Source organism: Microtus pennsylvanicus, chromosome 21 (assembly GCF_037038515.1).
Source record: "Microtus pennsylvanicus isolate mMicPen1 chromosome 21, mMicPen1.hap1, whole genome shotgun sequence".
NCBI classification, from domain to species: Eukaryota; Metazoa; Chordata; class Mammalia; order Rodentia; family Cricetidae; genus Microtus; species Microtus pennsylvanicus.
In genome coordinates, this window is record NC_134599.1 from 18,663,514 (window position 1) to 18,679,713 (window position 16,200).

Consider the following 16,200-nt stretch of genomic DNA (forward strand, 5'->3'; position numbering starts at 1 on the left):
AAACTGAAGCGATGAGAAAATAAGTTTCGACAGCATTTCCTTCTGAACCCGTGAAGTAGGATTGATTAGTCCGTTTAAGGCTGGGAAATTGGTGATGATGACATTCTCAGGTCAGCTGATTCACCCTGGTCCCCTGATAAAACATGTACAATGGCAGAATGAATTTCCACCACTTAGATTCTGCCTTTAGTCTTCCAAGATGAACGGCTTTTGTGGAGTCTATTGTACTTTCTTGACACTGAATGGCAGCCAATCTAAATTCTTTCCAAAGACTTTCTCAAGGACAGTTTTGATGAATCTTCTCACTTCGGATTCTTCATTGGGCTTAAATTTGGGTAACTTTTTTTTGTTTCATTTTCGCATTCGTCAACTATCAATGGATAATTTCAGTGAGTTCGCCCTTAACGAGGGTCACGTCAGGTGTGTTTGGGCATAGTGTGATGCAAACCAACAACTATTAATTTTCATGTTAAGCGACTAAAAACAGCAGCAACAAAAAGCTTTCTGAAAAACGGGTATCGGGAGCCCTGTCTCCTTCCCAAACGGGGACTATGGGCGGGCTCGTCCCTTGGAGTGAAGCTGCGCCTCTCGTTCCTTTTGTCTTTTCGGAGGATTAGAACTGTCATGGCGCTTTCGAGAAGAGGGAGAAGGCCTCGCTTTCGTCCGGCAGAATTACTTGGGGCACCTCGACTGGGTGGAGGGTGGACAGAGAGACAGGAGACAACGCTGGCAAGCGGTCGGCCGGAGCCCCCCAAGGGGAGGAGACCCGGCAGGAGGCTGCCCTGAGAGCGCCCGTCTGCGGGAACCGCCCCCCGCAGCCCTGTCCAATGGAAACCTGGCGGCGCTGCGGCACCGCCCATCTGTTGGTCCGGACGCCGCGAGGGCGGGGCCCGCAGTTCGGTTGCGCTGCGGAGCGCAGCTGTGAGGGAGTCGCTGCGATCCGAGGCCCCGGAACCCGAGCTGGAGCTGAAGCGCAGGCTGCGGGCGCCGAGTCGGGAGGTGAGCGCCGGAGAAGGAGGCCCTGGAGGGAGGGGCTCGCGGAAGGGCGGCGGGATCGCCCCGAGCCGCGGGTCGGCGGGACGCGGCCGGCGGCTGCTGTCGGGCGGCCCTGCTTCCCCGGGAGTCGGGCCCGACCCGGCCCGGCCCGTCGCAGCTGAGGGGCCACCCTGGCCGCAGGGCGCCGCCCGCCCTCCTAGTGTCTCCGGCGTGGCCGCGGCGGCCCGGAATTCTGCGGGCGCGGGTCGGGGGGCCCCGGCGTTCTCTTGGAACTCTGGCCGCGAGAGGCGGGGCCGGCGGCGCGGGCGGGGGCGGGGCGGGGGCCCGGGCCGGAGGGCCTGCGGAAGGAAGCGCGGCGTCCGGGCCCGGCCTGCTCGCGGGGCGGCGCGCCGAGCGCGGGGGCGTGGCCTGCGGCCTGACGGCGCGGCGGGGCCGGCCTTTGATGAGGTGGCGGTGGTGCTCGGCCGCCTGTCTGCTGGGGCGCCCGGCGCCCTTCCTTCCCGATGCTGGCCTGGGGACCTGTTGGAGTGTTGAGATGCTGAGGGCCTCGCGCCCCCGAGCTTGCTTCCTTTCTGAGTGTGCGGCTCTGCTGACCTCAGAGGCTTTTTTGGGTTTCCTCAGAGCGGCCTGTGGCTGCGAGCTATGTGGGGTGACGCGCAGTGGGCTCTCAACTAGCCGTGGAAGCCCGGAGAACAACTTTGCTAGATAACAGACAATGCTCTGGAGTGGACGCACAGTGCGCCCTCAGGGGAGCTAGAGGCTGCGGGGAGATCGCCCTCGCCGATGTAAATGAGCCTTCCCACGTGTGGTCCCCAAACCTGCCAGCAGCCCCTAGGCCGAACCCCCCCCCCCCCCCCCCCCCCGTGTTGCAGTGTTGCAGAAGTTTCGCATCCTTGGCGGGAGTGCTTGGGCGCTTTAGGTTCGGCTCTCATTTTCCCCACTGGGGCGTGACTGGGGAGGGAAGACACAAGCGTGTACCTTCCGGGATATTTGTCTCTAGCTGATGACAGCCTTCTCTTCCTGTGACCTGTGAAGTGGCTGTGTCCTCAGTCCAGTAGTTTTAGATTTCCTTGGTACAGCTTCCTGTATTGACGTTCTACTCTTACCGTCTGTTGTAATCGCGCTAGAAATGTAACTGAGCAGCTCAGATTTTAGGCACATCGAGTGAACGGAGCTGCTCTAGGAGCTGATTGAAACAGACTATAGACTATTTTCTTAGCCTAGCTCATCTTTTCTGTTAGATTACTAAGACATTCGCATACATAGCTTTCTTGGCAGACTGAGGAGTATTTCTCGGGTAGACAAGGATTTTCTTAGAAATTAAGATGGGGAACTATCCTACCAGATATTTTTTCCTGTAGCGCTGTGTTGCTCTTGGAATTTACTAGGACGCTGTGTGGCTCTCGATTCTGGTCAAACAGTGTGGACTGGGGAGAGGTGTGCAGAAAGGGGCATCAGAGAGAAGTGTGTGGTTGGCTTGGTGTTGATTGCAGCTTTCTGGTGTTCTGAACGGACTTTGGAGTGCAAGTTTCCTTTCAGGGTATCACCTTCTTACTAGACAGTACTCCCTGAGCCTAAGCACACACAGGTTGCAGGTCCTTTACAGCCTTTGTTTGCTGGGTGATCCTATTATTTTTTTCATGGGTTAATGAAAAACTTAGGCTTTCCTTCAAGCAGCTCTGCCCCTGCAGAAATGCTGCAGTTTAACACTTTGCCTATGGAGGCTGTAGCTTGAATAATCTGTACCTGAAGGCAGTCACCAGTGTCAGATGCAGTGCTTCAGAGAATGGGCAAGTCAGAGCCTCTGAGCAATGTGAATGCAAGGGGAGCAGGAAGCTAGGGTCTTTGTTTTTTCTTTTCAGTTTGTTATCATTAAGTTCAGCATTTCATTTATTTCAATTCACTGATGTATCTCAAGCACCTGCCTGGTGTGTGACCTACAGTAACCTACAAATGTGACTAAACATTTCAGTGAGCAAATGAAAAGCAATGCTGTTAAACAGTACCCATTTGCCAGTCACACATCTTAAGGAAGGTGAGGCCAGTAGGTCACCTGGCCCAACAGCAGCTGTCTGTGTGGGAGGGATGGATAATGTCACTGTTGGTTCTAGCAGGATAAGTCAGTTGGGTATTTCAGCGAGCTGGCTAAGGATGAGATAGGCACATTGGGCTGTCTCAGTGGACCATTTTGGAGTCTAGAGTCATCTGTTCTGAGTAATGCCTGTATACCCTCATTTTTGAGCACAGTGAAAATTGAGGCCTATGGCGAGTCAATGGGAATTATATCAGTTGCAGCACTATTTTCTGAGAAGAAATGGGGAGCCCAATTTTATTGTGTATTTGGATTTGCCCAAAGTGGGTTATGCTGTCATTAGCCTTGTGTTTGGCACTTCGGGGTGGTCTCCAGCTAAGGTAACTAACGCCTCTTCCAGAAGGAGGAGAGCCATTCACACTGCAGTATTTGGATATGAGTAGTTCTGACTTTAGATTTAAAGGACATAAAGGATATATGTTTTTGAACTGAAGATGCGGTTAAAACTATTAAAGTTTTTTTTTTTTTTTTTGGTTTTTCGAGACAGGGTTTCTCTGTAGCTTTGGTGCCTGTCCCAGAACTAGCTCTTGTAGACCAGGCTGGCCTCGAACTCCCAGAGATCCGCCTGCCTCTGCCTCCTGGGATTAAAGGCATGCACCACCACCACCCAGCTAAAAACTATTAAAGTTTTATAGATCTGTTTTTGACCTCTGTCTTCTCCTGTCTTTGCCCAACCTCTGCAGGTTGAGTGTTCATTCCAGCATGTCGGAAGGGGAGTCCCAAACAGTAGTCAGCAGTGGCTCAGACCCAAAGGTAGAATCTTCCTCTTCAGCTCCTGGCCTGACTTCAGTGTCACCTCCTGTGACCTCTACCACCTCAGCTGCTTCTCCTGAGGAGGAAGAAGAAAGTGAAGATGAGTCTGAGATCTTGGAAGAGTCACCCTGTGGACGCTGGCAGAAGAGGAGGGAAGAGGTAAGGTGATGGCAGTGGAGTTGTAAACAGTGAGAACTGGAGTAGCTGTCCAGGGAGCAGACTGGACCTGAGTAGGGTGGGGTTGGAAGATGGTCATATGCAATACTAAAATGGTGGGTTTGTGAGGTGACTTAATTTCACTTGAACTGCTTCTCAGGTGAATCAGCGTAATGTTCCAGGTATTGACAGTGCATACCTGGCTATGGATACAGAGGAAGGTGTGGAGGTTGTGTGGAATGAGGTACAGTTCTCTGAACGCAAGAACTACAAACTGCAGGAGGTAGGTGATGAAGCCTAGGGGCATTAGAACCAGTATTTAAACAGCTATTGTTGGGAAAGTACTGTAGGAGAGCCTTCATGGTTAGATCATCTAAGGGGAGGGGTCGTGGTGGCTTTCGTATTATTACAGCAATTTGTGAACTGCTGTTCCTGTCTCCCTTGCTCCAGGAAAAGGTCCGTGCAGTGTTTGATAATCTGATTCAGTTGGAACATCTTAACATTGTTAAGTTTCACAAGTATTGGGCTGACGTTAAAGAGAACAAGGCCAGGGTAAGATTTTTTTTTGCCTAGTATTTCCTGAATTCTTTGCCAGAGAGCAGCTGTATTCACTGTCCTTCTTACACTCAGAGGTTAAAACAAGGTAATTTTGAGACTAGAACTGAAGTCTTCAGCAGTGGAAGGGAGAGCAGGGCTTCATCTCCTTACTGAAGCATTTCCCAGCTAGTGGTGGGAAGGAATGAGTGAACGTTCACTTGCTTCTCTGTTTTCATTGTGCTGTTAAGCCTAAGAAAGTGATCCTAAAAGAAAGGGAAGTTGAACAAACACAGTTTAATATGTATCTGGTATAAATGTCACCAGGTGAGAGATAATGTTTAGATTAAAGCTTTAATAGGAAGTGCTCCACTTTCTTAGGTGATTTTCATCACAGAATACATGTCGTCTGGAAGCCTTAAGCAGTTTCTGAAGAAGACCAAAAAGAACCACAAGACTATGAATGAAAAGGTACGGAGGGAGGCTAGCTATAGTTTTAGGCTGGTTTAGGGATTTAAAAAGATGGTGGTGATTATGAAGCCAATTAATGAGGGATGGCAAGGACTAGTGTGAAGGCTGAGAGAGGAAAGTATCACTGGGTGTGTGGTGCATACCTTTGGTTAAGGAGTTGGAGGCCAGTGTGCTCTGCATAGTTTGAGGACAGCCAGGGCGATACAGTGAGACCCTGGAGAAGGAGGGTGGGTGGTGGAGAGGGGAGAAGGAAGAGGGAGAGAGAGGATATTACTGCGGATCCTTGGACCAAACTCTTTTCCAGGCTTGGAAACGCTGGTGCACACAGATCCTCTCTGCCCTAAGGTAAGTAATACGTGGTTGGTTTTCCCCCCAGTGTCTCCTGATTTATTTCCTTAAACAGATTGCAAGGCACTACTCTGCTTTTCTATTCTGCCTCTCCCCAATTTCTTTGAGTCATGTGCTGACAAGATTAGTCCCCCTTATGGGGTCCTCCTCATGTCCTAACCACTACAGTGACCCTGCCTCATTCTCCTTGTGCTTTTCCTATTTAAGTCACTTGGCACAATAGAGATTCAGAGTACAGGGATTGTCATTTTGGTGGCCAGGAGGAGACCTGGCCCTTGCTCCTCTTAACCCTTGGGTTCCCCCTGCCCTTAATTTCCTAGTGGCCCCTCTAACAGCCCAGTGCCCCCACAGCTACCTGCACTCCTGTGACCCTCCCATCATCCATGGGAACCTGACCTGTGACACCATCTTCATCCAGCACAACGGACTCATCAAGATTGGCTCTGGTGAGGGGAGGGAGAGATTCTGGGCAGGGGAGCCTCGGGAATTTGGGAGCCATGGGGGTAAGGTAAAAGGTGTGGGGAGAATAGTGAATTTTGAGGTGTGGGCTGTTGATAAGAGACAGACTTTTTGTAGAGGTAATTCATAGGGAGAGACCAATTAGTGGAAATGGGGTAGGGTGTACACTCTTGTTCTTCTTGGAGAGAAACTTGGACTAATACAGAGAAATAGGAGGCTGGGAAAGGGCAAGAGATGGATATGAGGCCAAACCCTACCAAAGAGATTCCAGACTGTGCCTGCTGTGAGTGCTTTCATTTGCTGTGTATTTGTGTGCAGTGACATTTCCGTGTGCTGTGTTTGTGTGTTGTTACCATTTGTCTGGGGCTTGGCTGCTCCATCGCTCACAACTTTTCTCTGTTTTCCTCCCTCCCGCTTACGGGCTGCTCTGTTCCCAACAGTCTTTCATAGGATTTTTGCTAATGGTGAGAGCTCCCTCTGCCCCACTTGGGGCTCTGTTTGTGCTCCCTTTGCTCCCTCTGCGGCTGCCCAGTGCATGCAGTCGTGGGAGCAAGGCCTGTTCCCTGCTTCCCGTGTCTAATTATGCCTGCTAAGCTTTTGCCCCGCCAGCCTCCACCTGCTTGTCCCTTTATAACCTGCTTGTTTCCTGTGGATTCTGCCTGGCTGGACACTTCCTCTTAGTCATATTCCCCTCATCATCCGGCTGGCTCCCTAAATCATACTGTGCGCCTAGATTCTCTGTGACTTGTAGTCATTGTTACGATCAGAGTGAGTCCAGCATGGGCCTGGCCCTGGTACCTCGTTCAGTCCTGTGGTAGGTGATTTTGAGGAATAAAAGTCTAAAGTTTTGGTGGATTAAAAGTGAAATTGATTTCAGGGTATTGGTTCGCTGAGTTTCAGTTAACACAGATGGGTAAGGAAGAGGCTAGCTCCTTGGTTGTATGTTAATGCTGCTTTGTCTTTCTTACCCAGATTCATGAGGTCTTTAGTTGTCCCATAGTTGGAAGGGCTGCCTGTGTTTTTATATTAATTGCAGGGCAGATGAGTCAAATAAACCTAGCATTTTTATGGCCTATGGATTTGGTAGATCTGTGACTTTGGAAAGAGGAGCAGGTCACAAATGAAAGCTTTTCCTTTGCTGTGCTACTTGAAGAGCCTGAAGCCCCAGTGTCTGTCTGTAGAGTGTGTAGACTCTGTTGTTTCTGAGTTAGGAACCTTAGGCTGCAGAAAGGGTAGATAAGTGGTGTTCATATGTAATCTCTAGCTCAAGATTGGGAGACTGGTAGGTTTGTGTCCACTGAGTATTAGAAAACACACTTCAGGAGAAACATGGCTTTTGCAGCCTCTCTCTAGAGTAAGATCATGCTTTGGTGGTGGTCAGATTGTGGGTGTTTCCCTACTCGTAGTGGCTCCTGATACTATCAACAACCATGTGAAGACTTGCCGGGAAGAGCAGAAGAACCTACATTTCTTTGCACCAGAGTATGGAGGTGAGTAGTTTTGCCTTTCTGCTGTGTTCTCAGACCCTGTTTTTTTTTTTTTTAATTACGGTCCCTCAGACAGATTGTGCCACTCTACCTACGCCTTCCCTGATAGAGCGACCTCAGATCTTGGTTTATATTTTATAACCTGAGATACAGGGATAATAGAACCACAACTTCATCTTTCTGTACTTACATACATTTTAAAAGTGTACTTGCATACACTTTTTCTTTTTCAAAGAGGTATTTATTTATTATGAATATAGTGTTCTGCCTGCATGTATTCCTGCAGGCCAGAAGAGGGCACCAGATCTCATTACAGATGATTGTGAGCCACCATGTGGTTGCTGGGAAGTGAACTGAGGACCTCTGGAAGAACAGCCTGTGCTCTTAACCTCTGAGCCATCTCTCCAGCCCCACCCACTTGGCCACTTCTTATCCAATCAATTCTCTTTCTTACTAAGACATTTGTTTTCTTTAGAAGTCACTAATGTGACAACAGCTGTGGATATCTACTCCTTTGGCATGTGTGCACTGGAGGTGAGGAGACCCGAGGGAAGGGAAAAGAGAAAGTGTGGAATTTGAACAGAGACAGGGAAATGCTGGGAGTGCCTGTGGGAGCACTGGGTGTATTCCTCAGATCTCAGCTTTCCCCTCGGGTTCCTCCTCAATGCAGATGGCAGTGCTGGAGATTCAGGGCAATGGAGAGTCCTCATATGTGCCACAGGAAGCCATAAGCAGTGCCATCCAGCTACTAGAAGACCCACTACAGAGGGTAAGAGTCGTTGGGATCAATCTCCATCCTTAAGTGACTTTCAAATGCTCTCAGGTTTATTTTACTTCTTGGGAATATGCTCCAAGAGAAAAGGAATACAGTCAAAATAGAAAACACTAAACACAATTTTCCTGTATAGGGGTTCAGATAGGTAATATTGAGGTTAAAAATAATTTCTTAGTTAAGTATGTCTACATACAGATGAGTTGATTTTGATGGTTACCTAAGTCAGTTGGTACACACTCTTACACAATAATCTTGACATTCCAAAGTAAATTTAAATATCAAACCAGTCATTTTGGATTTTATATTTAATGAGCTAAGATTTAAAAGATGAAAGAGGTGGGTGGTGGTGGCGCACGCCTTTAATTCCAGCACTTGAGAGGCAGAGGCAGGTCGATCTCTGTGAGTTCGAGCCTGGCCTGGTCTACAAGAGCTAGTTCCAGGACAGGCTCTAAGGATACAGAGAAATCTTGTCTTAAAAACAAAACAAAACAACAACAAAAACAAAAAAATAAAGGATGAAAGAATTATGAATCAGTAGGTAGATTAACTATAGTGAGACAGGACAGTCTGAACAAGAACAATTAGGTCAGGCATGGAGGCAAACATCTATAATCCCAACATTGGGAGGTGGAGGTAGATCGGGGGTTCAAGGTCAACCCTCCTCTACATAGAGCATTCAAAGCCAACCTGGGCTACCTTAGACCCTGTCTCAAAAACAAAACGGGGGGGGCGTGCACATTCATAATCCCAGCACTCGGGATGCAGAGGCAGGCCTGAAAACAAAGGGAATTTCGGGATAACCAGAACTACACACAGAGAAACCCTGCCTCCAAAACCCAAAACAAAGCCAAACAAACAAACAAAAAGCAAGGAAGGAACGTTAACAGTTAACTAGGGACAGTAATCGGGAGCAAGAAAGAAGCAGAGGTCTAGTCGAAGAGTTAATAGAATGGAGGCAGGGTCTGGTTCACATTAGGATGGGTTGTTGGATAAAAGATCACAGGATGTGACCTTGTTCACCTTTAAAACTGAAAATAAGGAAGTATGATGCCATAGGATTTCATCAAACGCAGAAAAGGAGGTGGAGTGGTTAGAGAAAGCATGGAAATACAGTGAATTCAGAAATTTAGTGGATAAGGGAAGTGTGGTAATAAGTAGTCTTGGAAAACAGAGAATATGGTGAATACTGAACAATACTTGGCTAAGTTTGAGAAGGGAAAAACTAAATTTGGCAAAGATCCAAAAAAGTTGACCATGAATGAACTACTAAAACACATACACAAATACTAAGTCTCAACATTTAAAAAAAGGTATTGTAGTTGTACAGTGGAAAAGAAATAACCAAAGCCAGCATGGTGGCTCTTGCCTGTAATCCTAGCACTTCAAAGGCTGAGCAGGAGAATCATGAGTTCAAAGGCAGCCTGGACTACATAGCGAGTTCTAGGCTAGTTTAAGCCACCTAAAGAGACCCTGTCTCAGAAAATGAAGTCTAAAAAGAAAAACCAGGAAGATAGTGAATGATAATTTTATACATTACATATGTATTTAAAGCCCTTTCAAGAGATGGGTCAGTGTTTCCCCAACAAGTGTTGCCTTCAAGCATGTATATTTACAGGCTGTGAGAGGCTTGCTAGATGCTTGCTTTAGTCCCTTGTTCTCTTATAGGAGTTTATTCAAAAGTGCCTGCAGTCTGAGCCTGCTCGAAGACCAACAGCCAGAGAACTTCTGTTCCACCCAGCACTGTTTGAAGTGCCCTCACTCAAACTCCTTGCTGCTCACTGTATTGTGGGACACCAACGTGAGTTTCCTGAACCCTGCTAGAAATTGGTAGTGGGACTGAATCCATGCTAAATGAAGATTGCTAGCATTTTCTTACAATTTGGGGCTTCTCCCATCACTGGCATAGCATCTGTATTCTGTTACCAAAGGGATTCTTTACCCCTGTCCCTCCCTCTAAGCCTCCTGTGAACCAATTCTATCCTTACATAATGTTCTACCCATTATATCCACCAGATATGATCCCAGAGAATGCTCTAGAGGAGATCACCAAAAACATGGATACCAGTGCTGTACTGGCGGAAATCCCTGCTGGGCCAGGACGAGAACCAGTTCAGACTTTGTGAGTACCCAGCTGAGAGGGTCTGGAAGGGATGATTGATCCCTACCACTCTGAGGTTCTGTAAAATGTTCATTCTCATGCTTTTTCCTCCTTCTTCCAGGTACTCTCAGTCACCTGCCCTGGAATTAGACAAATTTCTTGAAGATGTCAGGTGAGAAGGTGGGCTTCTGTGAGGAAGCAGGGGCAGGTGTCCTGTGGCTTTCAGAGAGTCCATGTGACTTATGTCATCTCCCACCAGGAATGGGATCTACCCTCTGACAGCCTTTGGGCTGCCTCGGCCTCAGCAGCCACAGCAGGAGGAGGTGACATCGCCTGTTGTGCCCCCTTCTGTCAAGACTCCAACTCCTGAGCCAGCTGAGGTGGAGACACGCAAGGTGGGGACTCTGGTGTGACCGGTCTTTGGCTATGGGGGCGGACATCTCAGCTACGGCGCTGTCCTGTATGGAGTGCGTTTCTGCCCCTGGCCACCTGGTTCTTCTGTGGGGCGGAAAGGCTTCCAGGTGTCGGTGGGTTTAGTGACTAGTCTCTAGTGGCCATCCTTTCTGTCCTGTTCCAGGTAGTGCTGATGCAGTGCAACATCGAATCAGTGGAGGAGGGAGTCAAACACCATGTAAGCTCAGGGCCGGGCTGCACGGGGCTGCACAGGGCTGCCCTGGATGGAGAAGAGCAGCCTCATTGTCTGTCCTTTTCTCTAGCTAACACTTCTGCTGAAGCTGGAGGACAAGCTGAACCGGCACCTGAGCTGTGACCTGATGCCAAGTGAGAGTCTCCTTTGTTTTGGAGGAGGATGCTTTGAGGGGCATGTCAGGGATGGGGAAAGTGACAGTTTCTGAAACAGCTAAAGGGCTCCCAGACTGGACTCATTCACCCCCTATCTTTCTGTCAGATGAGAACATCCCGGACTTGGCAGCTGAGCTGGTGCAGCTGGGCTTCATTAGTGAGGTGAGGTTCCTGCCCTCTGTGCCCTGGCTGCCTCCCCACCGTCTCTCCGCCTTATCTCACTGAGCTTCTTCTCCAGGCTGATCAGAGCCGCCTGACTTCTCTGCTCGAGGAGACCCTCAACAAGTTCAATTTTGCCAGGAACAGCACCCTCAACTCAGCCGCTGTCACCGTCTCCTCGTAGAGCTCACTTGAGCCAGGCCCCTATCTGAGTGTGGCTGTCCCTGGACATGCTGCAGTCCTCCTGCCCCTTCTCCCCAGTCAGTATTACCCTGTGAAGCCCCGTCTCCCCTTATTATTCAGGAGGGCTTTAGGGGCTCCCTGGTTGAGCATCATCCTGCCCCTACCCCTCTCTTCCTCCCCTCTGCACTTTGTTTACTTGTTTTGCACAGACGTGGGCCTGGGCCTTCTCAGCAGCCACCTTCTAGCTGGAGCTAGTAGCTGACCTGCTGGCTCCTGCCCTGCCTGTGTGGACAGGAGGCCCATGGGCACTGGGGGAGCAGAGTTCTACAATCCCGCTGGGGCGGATGGGCGGGAGAGAAAGGTGGTGCTGCAGGGGTGGCCCCGGGGGCCATTCGAATCGCCTCAGTTGCTGCTGTAATAAAAGTCTACTTTTTGCTAAAAGCGTGGCTTGGTGTTTTGCGGCTCATTGGGTGGCACAGCTGCCCAGGTGGGGGCGGGGCGGAACCAGGTGGGGCGGCCCCTTGGAGGCTGGGCCTCAGGTCGGGGGCGGGGCGGGCCCAGGTGGAGTTGCCTTGTGGCGGCGCGGAAGCTCCGGGGTTCTGCTCGGCGGCGGGGCGAGGCCCAGGTCCAGATAGGGCGGACCGGTGGTGGTGGGGGCAGAGCGGCCCACGATGAGGTGCTGCCGCCTCTGCGTCTTCGGTAAGTTGCCTGGCTCTCCTCACCTGTAGTTTCTCGGCGTCCCAGGCGCCGCGGCTGGCCCTGTGGCCCCTCCCTGCACGGCTGATAGCGCCCTTCCCCCTACTTTTCAGACGCCGCCCGGGGGCCCAGGCGGCTGATGCGCGTGGGCCTCGCTCTGATCCTGGTGGGCCACGTGAACCTTCTGGTGGGCGCTGTGCTGCATGGTACTGTCCTGCGGCACGTGGCCAACCCCCGTGGCGCGGTCACACCGGAATACACCACGGCCAATGTCATCTCGGTGGGCTCGGGGCTGCTGGTGAGCGTGGCTGGCGGATGGATGGGCAAGCGGGGTGGGCTGGGTGCAGAGAGACAGTGAGCCTTAGTCTTGTTGCTTCCGCAGAGCGTTTCCGTGGGACTTGTGGCCCTCTTGGCATCCAGGAACCTTCTTCGTCCACGACTGGTGAGAGGGGTGGAGGTGTCTCAGCTCAAACTTCCAATGGGCAGGAGCCTCAAATAGAAACTCAGGTTTCTAAATCACCGGGAAACCTAACTAGGCTGTTCACCCGGTCTTCTACCCCACTAGCACTGGGCCCTGCTGACGCTGGCCTTAGTGAATCTGCTTGTGTCCGCTGCCTGCTCCATGGGCCTCCTTCTTGCTGTGTCGCTCACTGTTGCCAATGGTGGCCGCCGCCTTATTGCTGACTGCCATCCAGGACTGCTGGATCCCTCCATACCACTGGACCAGGGGCCTGGACACACTGACTGCCCCTTTGATCCCACAAGAATTTATGTGAGCTGATTCTTAGTGTTCTCTGGGCCTCACCTTTGCCCCTTGTGCTGCTCCTCCCCCTTCCAAGGCCTAGTCCTCTTTGTTACTTCTGGTTTTAGGATACAGCCTTGGCTCTCTGGATCCCCTCTCTGTTCATGTCTGCAGGCGAGGCTGCTCTTTCTGGTTACTGTTGTGTGGCTGCACTCACCCTGCGGGGAATTGGGCCCTGCAGGAAGGAAGGGCTGCAGGAGCAGGTATGGAAGAGAAACAGGAAGGGTTCATTCCACACCCTGGTTGTGTTGAAAGGTGTGTCTCTTAAGGCCCAGTTACTGAACCCACCCTCCCCTGCAGCTGGAGGAACTGACCGACCTTGAACCTTCTGAGTGTAAAAGGCCGCCAGAAAACGTGCAGCTACTCCACCACCACCAGGATTTCCAGACTAAACAGAAAACCTGGGTTTAGGGCAGGTAAAAGGCCCGGGTGGGATGCATTCTTGGGACTGGGACCAGTTTTTTTTTTTTTTTTGCTATATTGCTTGCTTTCTGATGCGGGTCGGCTCTTTCTTTAGCAGGCAGCTGCTCTTCTGAGGCGTAATCCACAGGTGTTTTCTACTACGCAAGGGGCCCTGACCAGAGGGTGATATAAATAATTGTAATAAAAGGACTAGTTTTTGTTTTCTGCCTGATTGCAATTACTTTTAGAGCCCAGCGCACTACACTGGGTGGAGAGATGTTGATCAAAGAATGTAGCAGTCTCGACTACTTACAGAGCTTTAATGAGGGAAGAGCTAAACGCTCAGCAGTACAGTCACTGAAAAGAAAAGCTGGTGCTGGGGAGCCCCCCACACCACTGGCTGATGAATTTGAGTACATCCTGGCACACTGGGCTGTGGGAGGTCTGTGGGCAAAGGGGAGAACATGAGAGGGACTCCTTGGAGCCTCTGGGTGTCCTGAGGATCAGGCACAGAGTCTGGACCTGCCTTTCGGGGTCCAGAGTGCCTCCCACCCCAACCCCACCCCATTCCCAGCTCTGTCCTTTACGACTGACTCTCTCTCTCACCTTGATGGCCATGAGAAACTTGTTCCAGTTGTCTTTGTTAGCAGCCTTCCCTGGTCGCTTAAATTCAATTTTGTTCCTCAGAATGGGGTAACCTGTGGTGGAAGACGAGATGATGGGATTGGCAAGAGACTGGGAAGGATGCCTGGGAGTCGAGTGGGATGGGTGGTCCTATCTCTGAAATGAATTTTGATGCTTTTCCCTACTTTCTACTTGCCACGGGATATGGGGTAACGTGGGGTTCCATACCTGTAATGAGGCAGGGCAGGGCTCGAACCCCAGTGCTCGCTGCTACCAGGGAAGCCTCATAGACACCGCGCTCATCCCGGGGCAGAACCTGCTCCAGCCTCTGATCCATCGAGACTGTGAGCACCCAGTCTCGAACCTCTTCTCTCTGGGCCTCCTGGGAAGGAGAGGTAGCATTAGCTTCACCTAGGGCTGGGAGGCTTGGGGGGGGGGGTGAGGACAGGGCCTTGCTGAGCCCTTAGCGCCCGTACTTCGGCTTTTAGCTATAAGTAGTCCACCTTGGAACTGCCTCTGCTTCCCCTGAGTAACAGGGTTGATGTCACCGAAAAATGGCATCCCAAAGCCTTCTACCCTTCTCGGTGCCGACCCACTGGTGACACCTTACCGGTACATGCTGCTTGGCCGGGAGTGGCACCTCAAAGGGGATGTCTGTGTCCTGGAAATCTGAATGGTCCAGAGCGTCCAGAGTCCCTTCCTCAATTGCCTGTGGCAGAGCAGTCCACCATGAGATGGGCACCGCTGGTGTCAGGCAAAGGCCCCAATCTCTAGGCACAGTTTCCCTACTTACGTCAGTCAGATCCAGAAATCGGTTGAGGAAAATGAAAGCCATGTTTTCCCAGCCAACTTCCTATCACAAAAAAGGTGCAGATGGGTGTGAGGTTGGATCTACTCTGGGGTCAGGGAGAATGCTCCAGAAGAGGCAGGCCGTGTCGTCCTCCACATCAGCCCCTTACGCAGCTGTGCCCAAGGCAGTCTCCATCTCTTAGCCCCACCCTTCCTTCCCTTGCCCCAGCTCACCTTGGCAGCAGTACCTGCTTCATAAAAGGCCTTGTCTGCAGGTAACAGCTGGGTGTGGCGCAGGAGTGAGACGGAGAGCCTGGCAGCTACGGTTTCCTGTGAATTAAAGGCAAAGTTTATGATCCGGGCCCTGTGGTGATTGAGCTATCAGACCAATGAGCCTGTAACTAAGCCAGCCATGGAGCTAGACAACCAGCAAGCCGTTCTGAACCCTCTAGATCTCAGGCTGTTCCGGTCTCAGTTCTTTTCATCAGCATTACGTGACCAGCTCAGGTTATGTATAGGGCTTTTTCTACTTTTGAGAATTTGACCGCGTACATGAAATATATGCACAGTTATAACTAAATAAGTGTGTACTTGTAGGAGGTACATAAAACTAACACGCTATCTGAACATTTGAACATAATGAGGCTGGTAGAGCTGTGGGCACAGCCCTCCGGCCAGACAGTCTGGGAAGAACCCATCTCAGCAAGTGTTGGAGTGACTAGAAGAGAAGCACAGAGGGAAATGTGCTCCAAGACCCAGACTTGGATGTGTTTGGCTCCCGAGGTCTGAAGGAGCATCCTTGTGACCGAGTGCTCTGTGCTGAATCTCTGGCTGCACCTTACCAGCTGTTTGATGCTCTGGGCCGCAGAGCGTGTTGCATAGTAATGAGCGATCAGCAGCATCATCTCAAACTCCTCGTGGGCTGCCGAGTTTGCTTCGCTGGACTTCACCAGATTTTCACACTAGAGAAGGGGGTCAGGGGGAGAGCATAGCTAGGCTCGGGTCAGAAGAGGGCCAAGGAGGATTGTAGAGTGGCCACTGCTGGCCATTTGCACTGAGAAGGTAAAGGAGACTAGAACAGAAGGAACTTTTTATGTCATTGTTGACACTTGCTTACCAAGTTAAAGAGGACATCCCGAAGATCAGCCCAGCTATGGTAGGCTTCCGCATTGTTGGTCCCAGGAGAGCTAACCATGTCAGTGAAGATCCTTTTGTAGATGTTGAAGTTCTAGGGGTTGAGGGGAAGGGGACCTGAGTGAGGGAGCTGTGTGTGTAGGAGCTAAGAGACTGGTGAAGGAAGAAGAGGCCTAAGGAAAAATGAGTTTGGCAGGAGGACCAGGATTTCAAGGTTATCCTAGGCTTCATAGTTCCAGGCTAGCCTTGCCTACAAGAGTTCCTGACTCAGAAAAGAGACAAAACTCACAACAAAAAACCCTATCATATTAGCTGGTGTTCAGTGAGTGTGGGCGATTAATGATGTGAAGGCTTACAGTCTAGAAATTCTTGATTCTCCATAGGAGAACTGTCAGTTCTAGAGGAAGTCAGTAAGGACCCTTGAAGGCTATCCACGATTGC

The 16,200-nt window shown here is 50.7% G+C and overlaps 3 protein-coding genes across 9 annotated transcripts in view; 2 read left to right on the forward strand and 1 right to left on the reverse strand.

The window, feature by feature from the left end:
- Positions 1 to 911: 911 nt before the first annotated feature.
- Positions 912 to 11,753, forward strand: Nrbp1 (nuclear receptor binding protein 1). Of its 2 annotated transcripts, XM_075955473.1 has the most exons (19): positions 912 to 999; positions 3,772 to 4,000; positions 4,158 to 4,280; positions 4,448 to 4,549; positions 4,913 to 5,002; positions 5,307 to 5,347; positions 5,702 to 5,796; positions 6,250 to 6,273; positions 7,216 to 7,299; positions 7,772 to 7,830; positions 7,967 to 8,065; positions 9,737 to 9,869; positions 10,085 to 10,190; positions 10,291 to 10,341; positions 10,429 to 10,564; positions 10,747 to 10,800; positions 10,886 to 10,949; positions 11,077 to 11,132; positions 11,209 to 11,753. In XM_075955473.1, exons 2-19 carry the CDS (start codon positions 3,791 to 3,793, stop codon positions 11,311 to 11,313), a joined length of 1,632 nt encoding a protein of 543 aa, XP_075811588.1. In that variant the 5' UTR covers positions 912 to 999; positions 3,772 to 3,790; the 3' UTR covers positions 11,314 to 11,753. The 2 variants fall into 2 exon arrangements, with proteins under 2 accessions (XP_075811588.1, XP_075811589.1); XM_075955474.1 differs by lacking the exon at positions 6,250 to 6,273.
- A 117-nt stretch (positions 11,754 to 11,870) lies between these two features.
- Positions 11,871 to 13,437, forward strand: Krtcap3 (keratinocyte associated protein 3). Of its 4 annotated transcripts, none has more exons than XR_012908729.1 (7): positions 11,871 to 12,011; positions 12,122 to 12,306; positions 12,391 to 12,450; positions 12,574 to 12,780; positions 12,925 to 13,013; positions 13,111 to 13,226; positions 13,328 to 13,437. XR_012908729.1 is itself a non-coding variant. In XM_075955475.1 (7 exons), the coding sequence occupies exons 1-6, from the start codon at positions 11,984 to 11,986 to the stop codon at positions 13,219 to 13,221; spliced, it is 726 nt and encodes a 241-aa protein (XP_075811590.1). In that variant the 5' UTR covers positions 11,871 to 11,983; the 3' UTR covers positions 13,222 to 13,226; positions 13,328 to 13,437. The 4 variants fall into 4 exon arrangements, 2 of the variants coding, with proteins under 2 accessions (XP_075811590.1, XP_075811591.1); XR_012908730.1 differs by having other exon boundaries at positions 13,331 to 13,437; XM_075955475.1 differs by having other exon boundaries at positions 12,879 to 13,013.
- Positions 12,478 to 16,200, reverse strand: part of Ift172 (intraflagellar transport 172) — a 40,465-nt gene continuing 36,742 nt past the window's right edge. Inside the window, exons 41-49 of one of the 3 annotated variants that reach the window (XM_075955471.1) lie at positions 15,743 to 15,853; positions 15,468 to 15,587; positions 14,860 to 14,955; positions 14,630 to 14,689; positions 14,447 to 14,545; positions 14,065 to 14,218; positions 13,819 to 13,910; positions 13,526 to 13,656; positions 12,478 to 12,498 (exon numbers count right to left, since the gene is read on the reverse strand). In XM_075955471.1, coding sequence (XP_075811586.1) covers positions 13,567 to 13,656; positions 13,819 to 13,910; positions 14,065 to 14,218; positions 14,447 to 14,545; positions 14,630 to 14,689; positions 14,860 to 14,955; positions 15,468 to 15,587; positions 15,743 to 15,853 — 822 coding nt within the window. In that variant the 3' untranslated portion in view covers positions 12,478 to 12,498; positions 13,526 to 13,566. Of the gene's footprint in view, positions 12,499 to 13,438; positions 13,657 to 13,818; positions 13,911 to 14,064; positions 14,219 to 14,446; positions 14,546 to 14,629; positions 14,690 to 14,859; positions 14,956 to 15,467; positions 15,588 to 15,742; positions 15,854 to 16,200 lie in introns of those variants that run through there. The other 2 variants (XM_075955470.1, XM_075955472.1) reach the window with 2 other exon arrangements.

What these genes read in the sequence shown, in the direction of transcription:
- Nrbp1 (XM_075955473.1), top strand. Translation starts at nt 3,791, where the DNA reads ATGTCGGAAGGGGAGTCCCAAACAGTAGTCAGCAGTGGCTCAGACCCA. An exon ending in TTAAAGAGAACAAGGCCAGG is followed by an intron (nt 4,550 to 4,912) that starts GTAAGATTTTTT and finishes CCACTTTCTTAG; the next exon opens with GTGATTTTCATCACAGAATA. An exon ending in CAGATCCTCTCTGCCCTAAG is followed by an intron (nt 5,348 to 5,701) that starts GTAAGTAATACG and finishes GTGCCCCCACAG; the next exon opens with CTACCTGCACTCCTGTGACC.
- Krtcap3 (XM_075955475.1), top strand. Translation starts at nt 11,984, where the DNA reads ATGAGGTGCTGCCGCCTCTGCGTCTTCG. An exon ending in ACCTTCTTCGTCCACGACTG is followed by an intron (nt 12,451 to 12,573) that starts GTGAGAGGGGTG and finishes CTACCCCACTAG; the next exon opens with CACTGGGCCCTGCTGACGCT. An exon ending in AGGAAGGGCTGCAGGAGCAG is followed by an intron (nt 13,014 to 13,110) that starts GTATGGAAGAGA and finishes CCTCCCCTGCAG; the next exon opens with CTGGAGGAACTGACCGACCT.